A 17,673-nucleotide genomic window follows, 5' to 3' on the forward strand; every position below is an offset into this window, starting at 1 on the left:
CACAGGAAAGGATAATGATATGAACACATGATCATGACTACATGTGGAAAATCAACAATGGAAATAAAACAAGTGCATGTGATGACAGTTAAAACAAGGTTTTTATTAGCATGCCGGCAAGGGCATGAGTAGCATAGATCAAGCATTCAATGTCCAAGTTAGATTACCAAGTCTTTCCAACTAACAATGTGCTTGTAATAACAATTATATTTAATTAATAAAATATAAAAAGGGTTTTGTGAAAGCAGGCATTTAGAGTAGTAGAATGAAAGAACTCTAAAAATAGTGCAAAATACCATATGGGCGTTTTCACAAACACATAACATGCATGTTAAATAAGGTATGGAAAAATTAATTTTGAACATGCAAGTAACCCTATAAAAATAATATATAATTGTTAAACAAGTCCTAAACAATTTACAAGCAACATATACGAATAATGACCCAAATAAATTTCTAACACCAATAGAAGGAAGAAGAAAAGAAAAAGAAAACATGGATAAAGAAAGTAGAAGAGAAAGAAAAGAAAACATGAAAATAAGAAGAGGAAAGAAAAAGTAGGGAGGGGAGAAGAGAAGAAAAAAAACCTTGATAATGGTGGTAGGAAAGAGGGGGTAGAAGAGAGAAAGAAGGGAGGAAGAAGGAAGAAAGAAGGAAGGGGAAAAAAATAAAATAGGAATGGGATGAGAAAAGAAAAGATAATCTGGCAGATTTGAATGAGTTGAGCGGCGCAAGTGACACGGACGCATGGGGCACGCGGTCGCGCGGAGGGCCCTTGAAGGAGATGACGCAGACGCGTGACATGATTTGCGCTAGTGGCGCGAGGGCAGCTTCGCGCTCACACAACTCTCTGTTCAAATTATGTTTTTGCCAAAATTTAGTGTGACGCGATCGCGTAGGCCAGATTGAGAAAACAACGCGGACGCGTGGGGCACGCGAGCGCGTGGCAGGGCTTGTGCGACTAGCACAGGTGCAGCCCAAGGCCAGCTCAACTTTCGGCCATACACCCTTTTTACGTCGATTTATAGGGCAGGCGTTCACGTGGGTGACGCGGACGCGTGGAAGGCCTTTTTCCCACATGACGCGGACGCGTGAGTGACGCAGTCGCGTGGAACAATTTGTGCCAAAGGCACGCCTCCAGCCACAATTTCGCATGACTCTCTGTTTCTTTTCTTCTCGCGTCTAAGGCACCTATGACGCAGACGCGTCATCGACGCTGTCGCGTCGTGTGCACTCTTTTTTTTTTAAAGTAGAAATATGCAATATGCAGTATGCGGATGAAATGCAAAAGATAGGCATTAGTACTGAGAAGAGTTATTGATGAGGGAAGATAAGGAGACGAGAAGGAACGATCATACCATGGTGTGTTGTTTCCCACCCAGCACTTTGCTTTAACGTCCTTAAGTTGGACGCTCCACTAGCTCAGTCTTCTGTTGTGGGCGGATCTTCCAAGAGGAAGATCTCTAGTTCCTAGTTTTCGCCATCTTTTCACCATGGAATAACTTCAAGCGATGTCCATTGACCTTGATAAGTTTAGAGCTTGAAGGATGGCTCAAGTGAAAGACTCCGCATGGTTCCACCTTCTCTACTCGATACGGACCATCCCATCTGGATCTCAGCTTGCCTCGCATAAGTCGCATTCTGGAGTTGTAAAGTAGGACTAAGTCCCCTGGTTGGAATTCCCTTCTCTTAATGCTCTTGTCATGCACATCCTTTACTTTCTCTTTATACAGCCTGGAGTTTTCATAAGCTTCAAGGCGAAGGCTCTCTAATTCTTGCAGTTGCAACTTCCGTTCAGCTCCGGCTCTCTCATACTCCATGTTGCATTCCTTTACCGCCCAGAAGGCCTTGTGTTCTAACTCAACTGAAAGATGACATGCCTTTCCATAAACCAAGCGGAAAGGACTCATCCCAATCGGTGTCTTGTATGCTGTCCGATATGCCCAAAGCGCGTCTTGGAGCCTGGTGCTCCAGTCCTTCCTATGAGGCTTGACTACCTTTTGCAGTATGCGCTTTATCTCTTTGTTATACACCTCTCCTTGCCTATTAGTCTGGGGGTGATAGGCGGTTGATATTTATGAATGATCCTGTGCCTCTTCAGTAAACCTGTTAGTCTCCTGTTACAAAAGTGAGTGCCTTGATCGCTCACAATTGCTCGTGGTGATCCAAAGCGACAAATAATATGGTTTCTAACAAAGAAAACAACGGTGTTAGCATCATCAGTACGGGTAGGAATTGCTTCTACCCATTTAGAAACATAATCTACAGCTAACAATATATAAAGGTGGCCATTAGAATTTGGAAATGGACCCATGAAGTCAATGCCACAAACATAAAAAATTTTACAGAAGAGCATAATTTGCTGAGGCATTTCATCCCTCTGGGATATATTACCAAACCTTTGGCATGGAGGACAAGATTTACAAAGATCAGCAGCATCTTTAAAAAGAGTAGGCCACTAGAATCCACAGTCTAAAACTTTTCTAGCAGTTCGTTGAGTGCCAAAATGTCCTCCACTCTCAGATGAGTGGCAGGCCTCTAAAATGGACTGGAATTCTGATTGAGGTACACACCGTCTAATTACCTGGTCAGCACCATACCTCCATAGATATGGGTCATCCCATACATAGTATTTGGACTCGCTTTTCAGCTTGTCTCTCTTATGCTTAATGAAATCAGGAGGAAAAGTATGGCTAACTAGATAATTAGCTACAGGTTCATACCAAGGGGCTACATCAGATACTGCCTGTAAGCTATCAAATGGGAAATTATCATTGATAGGAATGGAGTCATCTTTAATGTGCTCAACTCGACTCAAGTGGTCAGCCACTAAATTCTGGTTACCACTCCTATCTTTAATTTCCAGATCAAATTCTTGCAGCAAAGGCATCCAACGTATTAGGCTTGGTTTAGACTCCTTTTTAGCTAATAAATATTTTAAAGCTGCATGGTCTGAGTACACTATTATCTTAATACCAAGTAAATAGGCTCAGAATTTATCCAGAGCAAAACCAATAGCTAGAAGCTCCTTTTCAGTAGTAGTGTAATTAGATTGAGCAGCATCTAAAGTCTTAGATGCATAAGCAATTACAAAAGGGTCGTTACCTTCATGTTGAGCCAGTGCTGCTCCTACTGCATGATTGGAGGCGTCACACATGATTTCAAATGGTTGACTCTAGTCTGGTCCCCTCACAATTGGAGCTTGAGTCAAGGCAGTCTTTAGCTTATCAAATGCTTGTTTGCAATCCTCACTAAACTCGAACTCAATGTCTTTCTAGAGTAGTCTGGACAAGGGTAGTGCTACCTTACTGAAGTCCTTAATAAATCTCCTGTAAAAACCTGCATGGCCAAGGAACGAACAGACTTCCCTCACAGAAGAGGGGTAAGGTAAACTAGAAATAACATCCACCTTTGCTGGGTCTACAGAGATACCAGTATCAGAAACTACATGTCCTAGAACAATACCTTGTTTTACCATAAAATGACACTTTCAAAATTTAAAACAAGGTTTGAACTAACACACCTGTCCAATACTTTAGATAAACTATCCAAGCAAAGGTTAAATGAATCACCTTAAACGCTAGAGTCATCCATAAAAACTTCCATACAAGTCTCAATGAGATCAGAGAAAAGACTCATCATACGTCTCTGGAAAGTAGTTGGTGCATTACACAAGCCAAAGGGCATTTTTTTATAAGAATAAGTCCCAAAAGGACATGTAAAGGTAGTATTTTCCTGATCTTCAGGAGCTATATAGATTTGAAAATAACCTGTGTAACCATCTAGAAAGCAGTAGTGAGATTTACCTGACAGGCGATCAAGCATCTGATCAATGAATGGCAAGGGATAATGATCCTTGCGAGTTTCTTGGTTGAGACGCTTGTAGTCAATGCAAACTCTCCATGTGTTCTGCACTCTGGTTGTCAGAAGTTCTCCTTGCTCATTCCTTATTGTTGTGACTCCAGACTTTTTGGGCACCACTTGTACTGGGCTGACCCATTCGCTATCTGAAATGGGATAAATGATATCTGCTTCAAGTAGTCTAGTAACTTCCTTCTTGACAACTTCTAAGATGGTGGGATTCAATCTTCTCTGAGGTTGACGGATAGGCTTTGCCCCTTCTTCTAAGAATATTCTATGCTCACAAACTCGAGGGCTGATGTCTACTATATCCGCCAAGCTCCATCCACACGTCCTCAATACACTAAGCAATTGTTCTTCTTGTTGGGAAGTGAGCTCCCTTGCAATGATAACTGGAAACTGCTGCTTGTCCTCAAGGTATGCATACTTGAGGTGTGGAGGAAGGGGCTTTAATTCCATTTTCCGCTCATGGTTTGGTTTTGGATTCTCTGGGGCTGGCGAAAATAGTAATGAATCTTCAGTGTGTTCAGAGGGTGTCCCCACACTTGGATCTTGCTCCATGTGACTCTCTTCCATTTCTTCATGGTGGGTTGCAGCTATAATTTCATTAATGATGTCACATTGGAATATGGAGTGATCTTCTGGGGGATGTTTCATAGCTTCATCTAGATTGAAGCTCACTGTCCTGCCATCTACCTCAAAGGAATAGGTACCCGAAAAGGCATCCAGCTTAAATTTTGAAGTCTTCAAAAATAGTTTACCAAGCAGGATTGACGAAGGTCTTCCTAAGTCATTTTGGGGCATCTCTAGGATATAAAAATCAATGGAAAACGTGAGCCCCTTAATGCTCACTAATACATCTTCAGCAATTCCAACCACTATGATAATGCTCTTATCTGCTAACACAAAATGAGCTGCCGACCTTTTTAAGGGAGGGAGCCTTAAAGCATTATATATAGACAAGGGCATAATACTCACGCATGCTCCTAAATCACACATACAGTCAGAAAATATAACACCTCTAATGGTACAGTTAACCATGCATGGGCCTGGGTCACTACATTTTTCATGTATATTTCCCATTAAAGCAGATATAGAACTACCTAAAGGAATAGTTTCTAATTCATTAATTTTATCTTTATGTATGCACAATTCTTTTAGAAACTTCGCATATTTAGGAACTTGCTGAATAACATAAAAAGGGGAATAGTTACCTCAACCTTTTTGAAAATCTTTACCATTTTGGGATCTAGTTCCATTTGCTTTCTGGACTTCTTAGCAAGGTGTGGAAATGGAATAGGAGTAGCGTCCTTTATAGCTTCAGCTTGCTGGGGTTCTGCATTCCTTGGTTAGGCTGTTTATGTTTCAACCATGCCTTGTACTTCATCATCTTCTTCAACATCCTCTACCTCAACCGCGTCCGCAGCTGGGGCGTGTTCTGATGGACTTGATTCCTTTGGATTTCTCTCTTGCAGTGTGGTTTCAGATCTCAGGGTAATGATATTGACGCCACCCTTGGGGTTGGGTAATGGTTGAGAGGGGAGTCCACCAGAGCTTGAGGACTAGTTGTTAGAGTTATTCAGTAATCCAATCTGTGAGACAAGGGCTTGTAAGGTAGAGTTCAGACCACTTAGAGTAGAAGTAAGGTTGTTTTCCATGGCCTGTTGTCTTCGATCAATAGATTGTAGCAACTCATCATTAGGAGATGAAGAGGGGTAAGTGATCTAAGGAGTCTGTTGAGATGCTTGAGGCTACTTTAGATGAAGTGCTCTGTAGGCCTGATTCTGATTCTATTGCCTGAAGTTGTTATTGTTATTCCATTGTTATCTCTGCCTCCTTTGTTATAATTATCCCTCCAACCCTGGTTGGAATTACCTCTCCAACCTTGGTTGGGGTTATCCTGCCATCCATGGTTGTAGCTGCCACCTTGATTGTACCCTTGATTGGGGCGGTCATAGAAGTTATGAGTGGCTGCCACAGTGTGGTCTTCTTGTTGGAGTTGCAGACACTCATCAGTATAATGACTGTAATTGGCACAGATCCCGCACACTCTTTGTGAAACCAACTGTTGGCTGTGCTGTGGTGGAGAAAGCTGAACTTGCTGAGCTTGTTGTTGACTTAGTTGCATCTGCTTCAGTAAGTTGGTCATTTCACATAAGCTCTGAGTTATAGCATTAGTCTCTTTGCTAGAGGATACCTCTGCAACAGCTCTTGACCGACTTTGTTTCTGCCTGTGATTCCTAGTAGATTCAGCTAAGTCGCTGATTAATTGCCATGCCTCTTCTGTAGTTTTGTACTTCTTCATAGACCCATTGCTAGCACGTTCCAATGTGGTCTTATCTTGAGAGTTCATGCCCTGTGTTAAGTAGCCGAGCAACACTATTTTGTCAATCATATGGTGGGAACATGCTTCCAGAAGATTATTGAAGCGCTCCCAATATTCGTAGAGAGTCTCAGATTCGTCCCGAACAATCATGGAAATGTCTTTCCTCAGTTTATCGGCAACCTTAGCTAGAAAGAATTTCTCCAAAAATTCTCTTATAAGCGTATCCCAGTTAGAAACAGTTGCTCCGGGTTGAGTGTAGTACCACTCTTTTGCCTTCCCCTCAAGAGAGAATGGGAAAGCCTTTAGCAGAATAGAAGTTTCGTCAGTATCATCACGCTTAACAGTAGAACAAGCTGTCTGGAAATCCCTAAGGTGCTTGATAGGCTCTTGAGCAGGTAAGCCATGAAACTTGGGCATCAAGTTGAGTAATGCAGTCTTTATTTCAAAATCCACAGCCACTGCTGTGTGGCGTGCCTGGAATGGTTGTAGTGTAAAATCAGGGGTTGCAGCCTCCTGGATAGTGACTCTCCTAGGTGCTGCCATGTCACCTGCACGTGAATCAACTAGATCAGTAGAGGGAGAGCTTGTTTCTCTCTTAGATGACGTTTCAGATTCGTCCTCAGAGAGGACTAGCCGACGCCGAGCTTGCCTTATACGTGAAATAGTTCTTTCAATCTCAGGGTCAAATACTGGCAAGCTTGGATCAAGAAGTGAACGCGTCATTTAACGAAAGAAACGTGCAGCTCATAGTAACAAAAAAATAAAAAAGAAAAATGCAATTAAATAAATTCCAATCAACAAATTAGCACACTATTGCAACTCCCCGGCAACGGCGCCAAAAATTGACGTGAGCGGAAATTGGCAGATTAAGAATTAATTAGAGAAATAGCGTTGTGAGTACAGTTCTTAACCGGCAAAAATCCACTCGTCAATTTAGAAAAGGGTTGTCACAAATTTTAGAAATAAAATACTGGGAGTATGAGTCCCAAGTTGTCTCCCAACGAGTTGTAGGAAGATGTGCTATTTCATCAATCAGAGGTTTTCAAAAGGGGTTTTAAATTTGATGAACAGAAAATTAAATTAGAGGATTTATATGATTTAAATAAAATCTTGACCGGGAGAAAATTAATTGGAAGTTCTATCCTTGTTAGAATTTTATCAAGAGCAATTAATAATTAGTCATTGTTTTAATTTAGTTAACCCTCAACAAATGAAGGAAAGTCAAATTAAAAGTCAACTTCTATTCACAAGTCCTAATCCTCTCCCTTGGAAAGGATTAGAGTTAGTGACTAACAAGCCAACCAACAATGAACCAATTACAATTGAACTCTTGAGTATTCTAACTCAAGGTTCTCCTTTTAATCATCTCCCAATCAAGTTGGGGAACTACTCCATAATCGTAATTGTAGACTTCACAAAATCAATGGGAGAAATAAGAGAATACATAATAAATAATAATAAAAGAGATTAATTAAAAGTAAAAATAGTCTTGTATTAATAAACTATGAAAAATAATCCAATGTCAACTCTGGATAAATTAAGAATATGGAAGAGTAAATGAAAAGTAAATAACAAACTATGATGACCAGTACCGGAGGTAGACTCTTCTCAAAAGCTAAAGCCAAAATTCTTTAAAATCCTAATTTATGAATGTTCAAGTGAGTAACCTATGGGAGGAGTAAATTCAGATCTAAAAACTTGAAATTGTGTGGAATGAATTATTCTTTCTGTCTCTGCATGTTCCCTGGCTCTAATCTGTGTTTCTGGGCCAAAAACTAGTTGAAATGCGGGCCAGAATCCGTGCCAGCGACTTCTAAAATTATGCAGATCGCGCACGTCACGCGGCCGCGTCGTCCACGCATTCGCGTCACTCAGCGTTTCTCGTATCATGTGTGTGCGTCGTCCATGCATTTGCGTCGTTCGTGTAGCTTCCAATCCGCGCGGTCGCGTCAGGCACGCGAGCGCGTCACTCTGATTTCTTCATTTTGCGCGGTTGTGTGAGCCATGCAACCACGTGACTTCTCACTGGTCATCTCCTCAATTCTTTGTATTCCTTCCATTTTTGCACGCTTCCTCTTCATTCCTTACGCCATTCCTACCCTATGAAGCCTGAAACACTTAATACACAGATCACAACTAAAAGGTCTTTAGGAAGCAAGTTATCAATCATAGAATATTTTTAGGAAGGAATTGTAAATACATGCAAATCATATGAATAAGTGGGTGAAGACTTGATAAAACCACACAATTAAATACAATATGAATCATAAAATAGCGGTTTATCAATCACTCTTTTAAAAAAGAATAGGTTCGACCAAAAAATTACTTAATATTAGTGTCGAAAGTAAATTGTGTAGTAAAGTACAAAAAATAAAATTAAATCAAAATAAAAACAAAAAAATAAAAATAGAATGAAAATGCTGAAAGTTAAAAAAACAAAATAAAAATAAATAAACTGAAATTAAAAATTCAAATAAATAAGTAAAAACAAAGTAAAGATAAAGAAAAAACAAATAAATAAATCAAAGCAAAAGGAGAGAAAGAAAGAAAATTAAATTTGAAATCAGAAGAAATTAAATAAATGAATAAAAAAAAAAGAAAACAATAAATGTTGAAAAAAAAAGAAAATAATGAAATGAATAAAGAAAAAAATTGACTTCAAATACTTATTTGCACTTGCACTTTGTGATCTTCTGTTGCGTCGCTGAAACTGAAAATTTTTGCAGAACTTTATGTGATTATGAAGTATTCTACGTTAAGTCTCTCAATTTTTTCAAACTTTTCTTATTTATTAACTGTAGAAGTGTACTGCAGAATGCTCCTCTCTTCCCATTATCTAACTTTTTCCTTTTCTTCAGGCTACGACCGTGCCTTGACCATAGAGAATCTTGACTTCTAAGTCATCCCATATCTTCTCCAAGTTCCACATTCTCTCCTTAGTTAGTTCCCCAAAATTTGCACCAATATTCTCAACTCAGCTTGAAGCTCAAGCAAAAATCTTAATTTTCCAGAAAAATCAGTAACTGTTTTTCGACTTATTTTTCATATGTTGAAAATCTTTGACCTCGATGCTCTTACATCACCTATTATTAGTTTCAACTAAGTCTTCATATTGACACCATTTGTAGTCAAAACTCATCCTAATCGAGGAATTCATTTTTTGCACTAACAAATTTCCATGTTTTGTATCGTGCTACCAGATTTGAACCACATGTGGTTTATTCATATGGTACCCGTTCGACTCGACTGGTATAATACAGTCAACATTTATATTTAGTCGAACCTCATAATTGGTCAAAATCCTGTACCAACAAATTGCCTTTTAAACTTTATATTTTCAAAAATGAAATGATAAGTTTTATTTGAACACGTGCCAATCATGTGCCAAATTTAAAATTTCAAAATTTAAAAAGATGGTTACGATTTTTGAAACAGTTTGCGCATTTTTCTAAAAATATATAACGTTTCCTATGGGCTTTAATAGGCTTTTTTGTTTTTAAACCTCTTCAGATTCTTAGGAGTTTGTTACTTCATTCATCTTCATTCACTTTCACTATCTTTAAGCTTTTCCATTCTCTTTGAAGAGTTTTCCTTCTCTAAGATTTTTATTTTTTCTATGAATTCTCAATCCATTCCTTATTCTAGTAGTACTTCTGCTTTCACTGCTGCCTCTTCTTCTTTCACTACTATTGCCACAACCACTACCACTATTCCTGTCATGACCTCAACTACCATGGCCACCATATCGTCTTTACTTTTTGCTTTCATTGCCGTTGATATTGTTTCTGCTCCTGATGGAACATCGACTACTCATATTTCTCCTTTACAGGAAGATGATGATGATGTTTAGATCATAACACCTCCCCTTTTGGTGGCTAATGTGTCAGAATTCTATAATGATGACCGTGCAATCTCCCAATCCTGACGTTGAGACCACCAAACTCTGAAAGAGCCAGGTATTGTTTCCATGCAAGGTCACGAATGTCTTATATTCGTATTTGGGGCCACTTTTAACTCAAGAACAAGTTGAATCCGTTTCCTCTTTCTTTCCATCTTCATTCCCTAAACACCTTCCTTTAATATTTTGTAAAAAATGTTAGGGCTACTTATTTTGCTAGTTGAATCTTTAGGAATTGTTTCTGCTCTCAAAGGCTGCATTTGTTTCTAAGAATAGGACAGGACAAAACACTAAGAACAGGACAGGACAAGACACTGATGGATAGAGACACAAAATTTTGTGTTTTTGTATTTTATTTGGTGATAAAGTAGATCAAATTATGAAAATTCAATTTATTCTTATTTTTTTCATTCAAAAAATTTGAGATGAAAAATATAACAATAAAAAATATAATTATAAAAAATTAACAAGAATAATGAAAGAAAAAATAAAAAATAAGTTGTGTCCCTTGTTAGTGCTCTGTGTCCTTCTTGTTAGGATGGACACAAAATATACTAATTCAGTGTCTGGACACATTGTCTCTGTCTATGTCTCCTCTACCAAACACGATTTTGTGTCTCAGTGTCCCTGTCTCAGTGTCCTGTCTCTATAAATAAACGCAGCCAAATTAACCACTTTCGACTTGTCTTATATTGCATCTCTCTTAGGGGCTAGTTTATATTTTTGGTGTCCAGCTACTAAAAACTTCCATTTTTTCTATGGATGGGATTGACTTTGATGGAAGTCTCTGCCTTGACTGGCATAGCTCTCAATGGAGAGAGTGCATCCTAGGTCACTAACTATCCCGATGATGTCTTCGACATCAATTTCAACTCGACGTCTATGTCGGGCTTTATTCAAAACAACATAGGGACTAGTGATGATCCTATTACTGATAGTGAGCATATAGCCTTTTCTGCTCCTATGGCTTAATGCCTTTATTTTTTGCCCAAATCTATTCTAATTCAAAAAAGTAACTACTTGCCCTTAGCCATTATGCTACACCACAAGAAAGATATCGACCTTCCCTCTTTGATTCTGCCTCAATTATATAAAACTATTTCTCTAGGGCTCAATAAAATTTGTTGAAGAGAAAATTCAATTAACACCTTCGGCCCATTATGGGTCATTAACTTATGGTTGAAAGATTTACTCAAACCTCGATTGACAGCTTCCTCTTTTGGTGTTCCAAAAGCTCAACTTGATGGCATTCGACTTTCTCTTTTTTCTTGGTCAAAGCCAAACACCATGTCTGTCATTGATGCTTTTTGTCATGTCATTACTCTTCTTCTTGACATCAAAACTGATGACAATACTTCTTATTATCCAAATCCATTCTCTTGTCGAAAGAGTGCTATTGGATACCTCCATTCTTTCACTAGTTCCAAACCTGAAAATCAACACATTATCAATGAACTTAGTTGAAAATATTAACTCTTTAAATTCTTCCTGTGGGTCTTCCTCATGAATCAACAATGGCTCTAAAAAAGAAAATAGTCACTTAGTCCTCTCTATATATGTCACGGCAATTTGATTTAGCATAAGTATTTCCTTTCCATTTTCTCTCGACCCTAAAGCATAGATGATAACTATGAGGTGTTGAACTTAGAGGAATTTGATCAGATTTTGGACTTAAACCACCAAAGGTGGACTTCTCAATACCAAAAACTTGACATCACTCATTATTTTCTTTCGACACCCTCCTTCCATAAGTGGTGGTCGAATTATTATAATTCTTACTGCCCATCATCTAAGCAAGCACTTTCTAATTTTGTTCTTCTTGCTGCATAGACTGTTATAGCGTCGAAGAAAACTAAAGGTGAGCATGTTGAAAGAATTATTAAGTTCGAAAAGTATTATAAGGTAAAATGGCATTTCAGGAAGGTAAAGTATATTTTCAATGAGGCCTTAGAAGTATGGAAAAAGAAAAAGGAAGCACATTTTTATAAATGTCTCGATCGTTATTTCAAAGCTTTGGCTCGATATCCTTATGTTAAAAAAAGAAACTTTATGCGAAAATTTAAGTTTTCTTCTTTTCTTAATGTTCATTTTGGCCTTGTTGATTGACTACCTGACCTTCCTAAAGGAGCTTTAAGAGTGAATTAACGACTCCAAAAGAAAGACCCTCGACCCTGGGCATAAATACAACTGGTGTCGTCTATTACCAGTGCTCCAAGGATAAGATTCACAGTCGAATGAGGATCGCTAGATATCCTTCATGTATCATGTTTTCTTAAGACTTTGACAATTAAATATTTACTCATCTTAAATTTTTTATGTATTTTTAGCCACTCAACCTGCAGAGATATCTAGTGTTGCCTCTGACCTTAAACCAATCGAAGAGAATTGGAAATCAGATGAAGAAGCTGCTCCAAAGAAAACAAAATCCAAAAGAGGTAAAGGAAGAAGGAAGTCGAGTTAAGCCACACTTTCCTCAAAGAAGCGTGGGGCTGTCGACATTCTTCTTGGACCAATCCCAAGAAAGTAAAAAAAAAACAAGTCCTACTATTTTCTCTAAGGTGCTTCTATAATACCTTTGAGTTCATCATCGAATTTTGTTTGAATAAATTTTTAGTAATCTCTTGTCACACATTCTATTTTACTCCAAGCAATTGAAGCGGGTTCCCAGTCCTGAGTCGAAATAAAAAGTCACTTTGAACTAGAGGTGGACAATCTAGTGTCAATGTTGAAGTAATTCAACATGTTCTTCCTGCAATTTCTTGACAAATGGCCATTGACAGCGAGAGAATTTATGTGTCGGTTTGGAATTCAATCAAAATTAGAAATCAATTCGTTAATAGCATAGTCCAAAGCAACAATTAATTCTCCATAATCAAATGTTTAATCCAAAGGATATGTCATAATCAAAACAATTATAAACTGAGAGTATTAAACTCTCGGGTCATCTTCCCTAGGAGTTGCAATTAGGTGTTTATCATTGGCTATGGGTGTATTTTTGGGGTTTTGGTTATGAGATGCAAGAAACTTAGATGGCAAGTAATTAAATGTAAGCAAGTAAAAGCAATGCAAATAGAAATTAACTGGTAAAAAGGACTCTTGGTGAGAATTGGGTAATTGGGGATTTCTATCCTAGTTGTGGACCACAAACATGATAATTGTGTGTGAATTAATCCCAATTAGTCAACCCTACATTGAGGATAAGTCAACTAGGCATAATTAATCTCAATTCCTATGTCCTAAGTCAACACTAAGGGTTCCCTTAGAGTCAAGGGAAACCAATTTAATTAATAACCCCCACACAATGTGAAATGGACATCCACCACTCAATTTCATCCAAACACACAATTTCTCAACCAAGAGTGAGAAAAACTAGGCAAAAACCCTACCAAACATTTTATCAAACACTTGGTAGGTATAGAAAGAAAGCATGGTAAAATAACAAGAAATAATAAATGCTACAACTACTAAGCAAGGAAAATAAAGATAGCAACTCAATTCAACAATAAAAGATGCATGAAATATAAAATTGCATTAAATGAAAATTAAAGTAACAAGAGTGCAAATACATAAAAGTGGTAAAATTGGAGAAAATGACAAGATAAACTAAGGAAATTAAAGCAAGAAAACAAAGAAAGGTAGAAGAAACTAGATTAAAACAAGAATTAAAAAGAAAAATTACAAAGAAATTAAACTAAGAACCTTAGGTTCTAGAGAGAAGGGGGAGCTTCTCTCTCTAGAAAATGAAGTACATGATAAAAATCTAACCCTAATTTGCTCCCCCCTTCTCGGAGCTTCAATTATACATGAAATAGCCTTGGAAATGACTTGGACTTGGGTCCTGGAGGCCCATAATTCGTCCCCAGCGATTTGCACTAATGAGGTCACGTGGTTCAGGTCACGTGTACGCGTCACTTAGCAAAATTCACCACGCGTGGGTCATGCATATTGCAAATCTCTCTTGTGCATGCGCACACTGCTGAAAAGCTCCAAACTTCATTTCTTCATGAATTCTCCACCTTGCGTGCTTTTCTCTTCACTTCTTCCATCCCATACTTGCCTTGGAAACCTGAAATCACTTAGCAAATATATCAAGATACCAAATGAGATTAAAGTGAATTAAAATTAGCTATTTTAAGGCCTAAAAAGTATGTTTACACAATTAAGCACAATTCAAGGGAGAATTACAAAACTATGCTATTTCAATGGAATAAGTGTAGGAAAAGTTGATGAAATCCAGCCAAAAAAAAGCAAATAAATATCATGAAATGTGGATTCATCATATCCCCACACTTAAACAATAGCATGTCCTCATGCTATACCAAAGGAAGATAAGAAGGGGGATTAACATTTTTTCAAAGCAAGGAAACTACTTATATGCAATCTACCTATATGAATGCAACCACTTAATCAAAGTAGATAAAATTTTCAAGAATACATATATAAACATAAGGGCTAAAGCAATCTAAATCAAGTCAAATCCATACTTGATTAGAGTTATTGAAAAGCATTTACAAACTTGGAAGAAAGGGGTAATCAAAGGCGGAAACATGTAATTGAGCAATTGAACCCTCACCGGATGTGTATCCGCTCTAATCACTCAAGTGTATAGGGTCAATTCACTCATTTCTCCTCTAATCATGCTCTCTAAAGTTTGTTCTTCATATAACCAATCAACAAAAATTTAATGTACATATGCAAATATCATGAGGTCTTTTCAAGGTTGTAATGGGGCTAAGGTCAAAGGTAAGGATGTATATATGGCTAGGTGAGCTCGCATTTGAATCTTTGATTAACCTAAATTATCACCTAACACACACACAACCTATAAATTTCTAATATCCAACTTAGCTACCCATACTCTCACTTTTACAAATACACACACTCATGCATCAAATTCAATTCCATCACCTATGCATTGATTATTATTGAATGTCATATTGGGGTAATTTTGTCCCCTTTTCATTATTTCTTTCTTTTTTTTTTAATATACACTAACTCATCAATGCATATGATTTTTATAACATTACATGAGTATGTACCCAAATTCTCAAGATTTTTCAACAAGAATAAAACACATTTTCATCAACCAATGTTCCCGAAATCTTCCCCACACTTATTTGACACACACACTCACTAACTTAAGCTATTCAAAGATTCAAATAAATGATATTTCATTTTTTTCGCTTAAGATTAATGCTATGGTAAAATAAAGAATAAAAGTGGATTAAAAAGGCTCAAGGTGGCAAACAAAGGTAAATGAAATGATAGGCTATTTGAGTTAAGTGAGTTATAATGAAAAAATGATAACCTCAATCACATAAATACATAAAAATACATTAAACAATGGATATATAGAATTAAACAAACCAGAGATTGCAATCATAGAGAAGAGCAACACACAAGAATGAAATAAGTGGTCAAATGATGTAACCACACAATAAGGCTCAAAAACTCACAAGTTGTATGTTTAACTCAAAAACATGTTCCACAATATATATCAAGCAAGTTTCAACCAAAAGTTTCAACTCAAATTAATTAGGATGTCAATGCCCTATCAAAAAATGTCTTTCTTGAAAAATATCATTATATTAACTAAGCTTATTATATGTATGCAATAAAATAAGGGAATGTAATTAAAACTCTAAAATATATACATACTAATAAGAAAGATACAACTAAGAATTAAAAAAGAGTGCAAAAGTGTTAAGATTAGAGTTTGTCACCCAAGATCGCCGATTGGTGATGACCTCCCCACACTTAAGGGTTCGCATGGTCCTCCGTACAATCAAAGGTGAACAAAGGATATGGCGACTTCGAATTGCCACCTTCAGCTGGTGGATCAATCGGTTGTTGCGTGCTCTTCCTCCCACTTCCCTTGTTGCTTATGGTGACTCATCCATGAAGAATAGAAAATAAGATAGTAAGATGAGTGAAGACAAAAATAAGGAAGAATGGATTGCTGGAATGAGGTGATATGCACTAGAATGAGTGAGTAAATAAGTTTGTGACATGAAGAGAAACAAGTGTGTGTATCCTAAACCGCGCAACTTAGAATACACACACTAGCATGGAAAGCGATGTCACAATTATACAAAGAAAACACACACTCCACTCATTATAGTGTGCTTGAAATACTTTAAAAGAAACTTGGAAGTTAAGATAAACTAGCAAGTAATAAAGAGGCGTGAAAGTATTCAAGCAAGAATTAGGCAATTGTGAATTGGATAATGTAGCAACCCCTAAATGACATGAAGTGAAAAGCATGACAAGCATAGTTCACAAAGTTTAAAAACTCAAAAAATGTCACTAGGTAAGCTTATGATCCAATTCCACAATTCCTAATTTCAATACATCAAATAGGTGACTTAAATAAAAATCAATCATAAATAAAGGTCACCTAACAAAAAATGCATCAAGAAAGAATAAATTGCCTAACTTAGATAATGAAATCAAATTACATGGTGGCCAACACATGCAATTTAGAAATCCAAAAGCATTCTCAAAGGCAATATTATGAGTGCTTGGTATATGCAAATATTCAACATTCAAAACTCAATATCAAGTAATAATGTATGACCTCAATGAAGACATCCAACAATTAATAGCAATAACAATATCAATGATTCTGTAGCAATGTCTCACAGAATCAACAAATCAACTCAATTATCTAACACATAGCACAAGAACATAGAATTAAACTAATTAGCTAAACAAATAACTAACTAACTAACTAACTAACTAACTAAAGGTGGGTGAGGGAGGTGGTGAAGGATAGTGCCAAGTGGTGGTTGAAGAAGAGAAAGAAGAAAGGAGAAGAGAGAATGAGAGAAGAAATAGAGAGAAGAGAATATTGTATGTAAAACAAGGGAGGGACCCACGCGTACGCGTCGCTGACGCGTGCGCATGGTGTGGGCGAAAAAGAGGATCGACACGTACACGTGAAATAGAGAAAATGCAATGTGACGTGCATGTGTGGGGGACGCGTACGCGTTGGTGGGCAAAATTGTAAATTATGCGTTCGCACTATGCGTGCTAGCGCCACAAATAGAGGCCTTATTTAGATGTGTGCCCACGCACAGGCCTGTGCCCACGCACAGAAAGGCAAAAAAAAATTTTTAAAGGGGAAGGCCATGTGTGCGTGCGCTGATGAGCGGATAATTTATACGCTTTTTGGCATTGTTTTTATATAGTTTTTAGTAAGTTTGAGCTACTTTTAGGGATGTTTTCATTAGTTTTTATGTTAAATTCACATTTCTGGACTTTACTATGAGTTTGTGTGTTTTTCTGTGATTTCAGGTAAATTCTGGCTGAAATTGATGGACTTGAGCAAAACTCTGAAGAAGGCTGACAAAAGGACTGCTGATGCTGTTGGAATCTGACCTCCCTGCACTCGAAATGGATTTTCTGGAGCTACAGAATTTTAAATGGCGCGCTCTCAACGGCATTGGAAAGTAGACATCCAGAGATTTCCAGCAATATATAATAGTCCATACTTTATTTGGAGATTAATGACGTAACTTGGCGTTGAACGCCAAGTTCATGCTGCTGTCTGGAGTTAAACGCCAGAAAAACGTCATGATCCGGAGTT

At 37.5% G+C, this 17,673-nt stretch overlaps 1 protein-coding gene across 1 annotated transcript; it reads right to left on the minus strand.

Moving 5' to 3' along the window:
- Positions 1-1,463: 1,463 nt before the first annotated feature.
- Positions 1,464-1,820, minus strand: LOC107466381 (uncharacterized). Its single transcript, XM_016085356.1, has one exon. The coding sequence runs from the start codon at positions 1,818-1,820 to the stop codon at positions 1,464-1,466; it is 357 nt and encodes a 118-aa protein (XP_015940842.1).
- Positions 1,821-17,673: the final 15,853 nt, after the last annotated feature.

Source organism: Arachis duranensis, chromosome 9 (assembly GCF_000817695.3).
Source record: "Arachis duranensis cultivar V14167 chromosome 9, aradu.V14167.gnm2.J7QH, whole genome shotgun sequence".
Taxonomy (NCBI): domain Eukaryota; kingdom Viridiplantae; phylum Streptophyta; class Magnoliopsida; order Fabales; family Fabaceae; genus Arachis; species Arachis duranensis.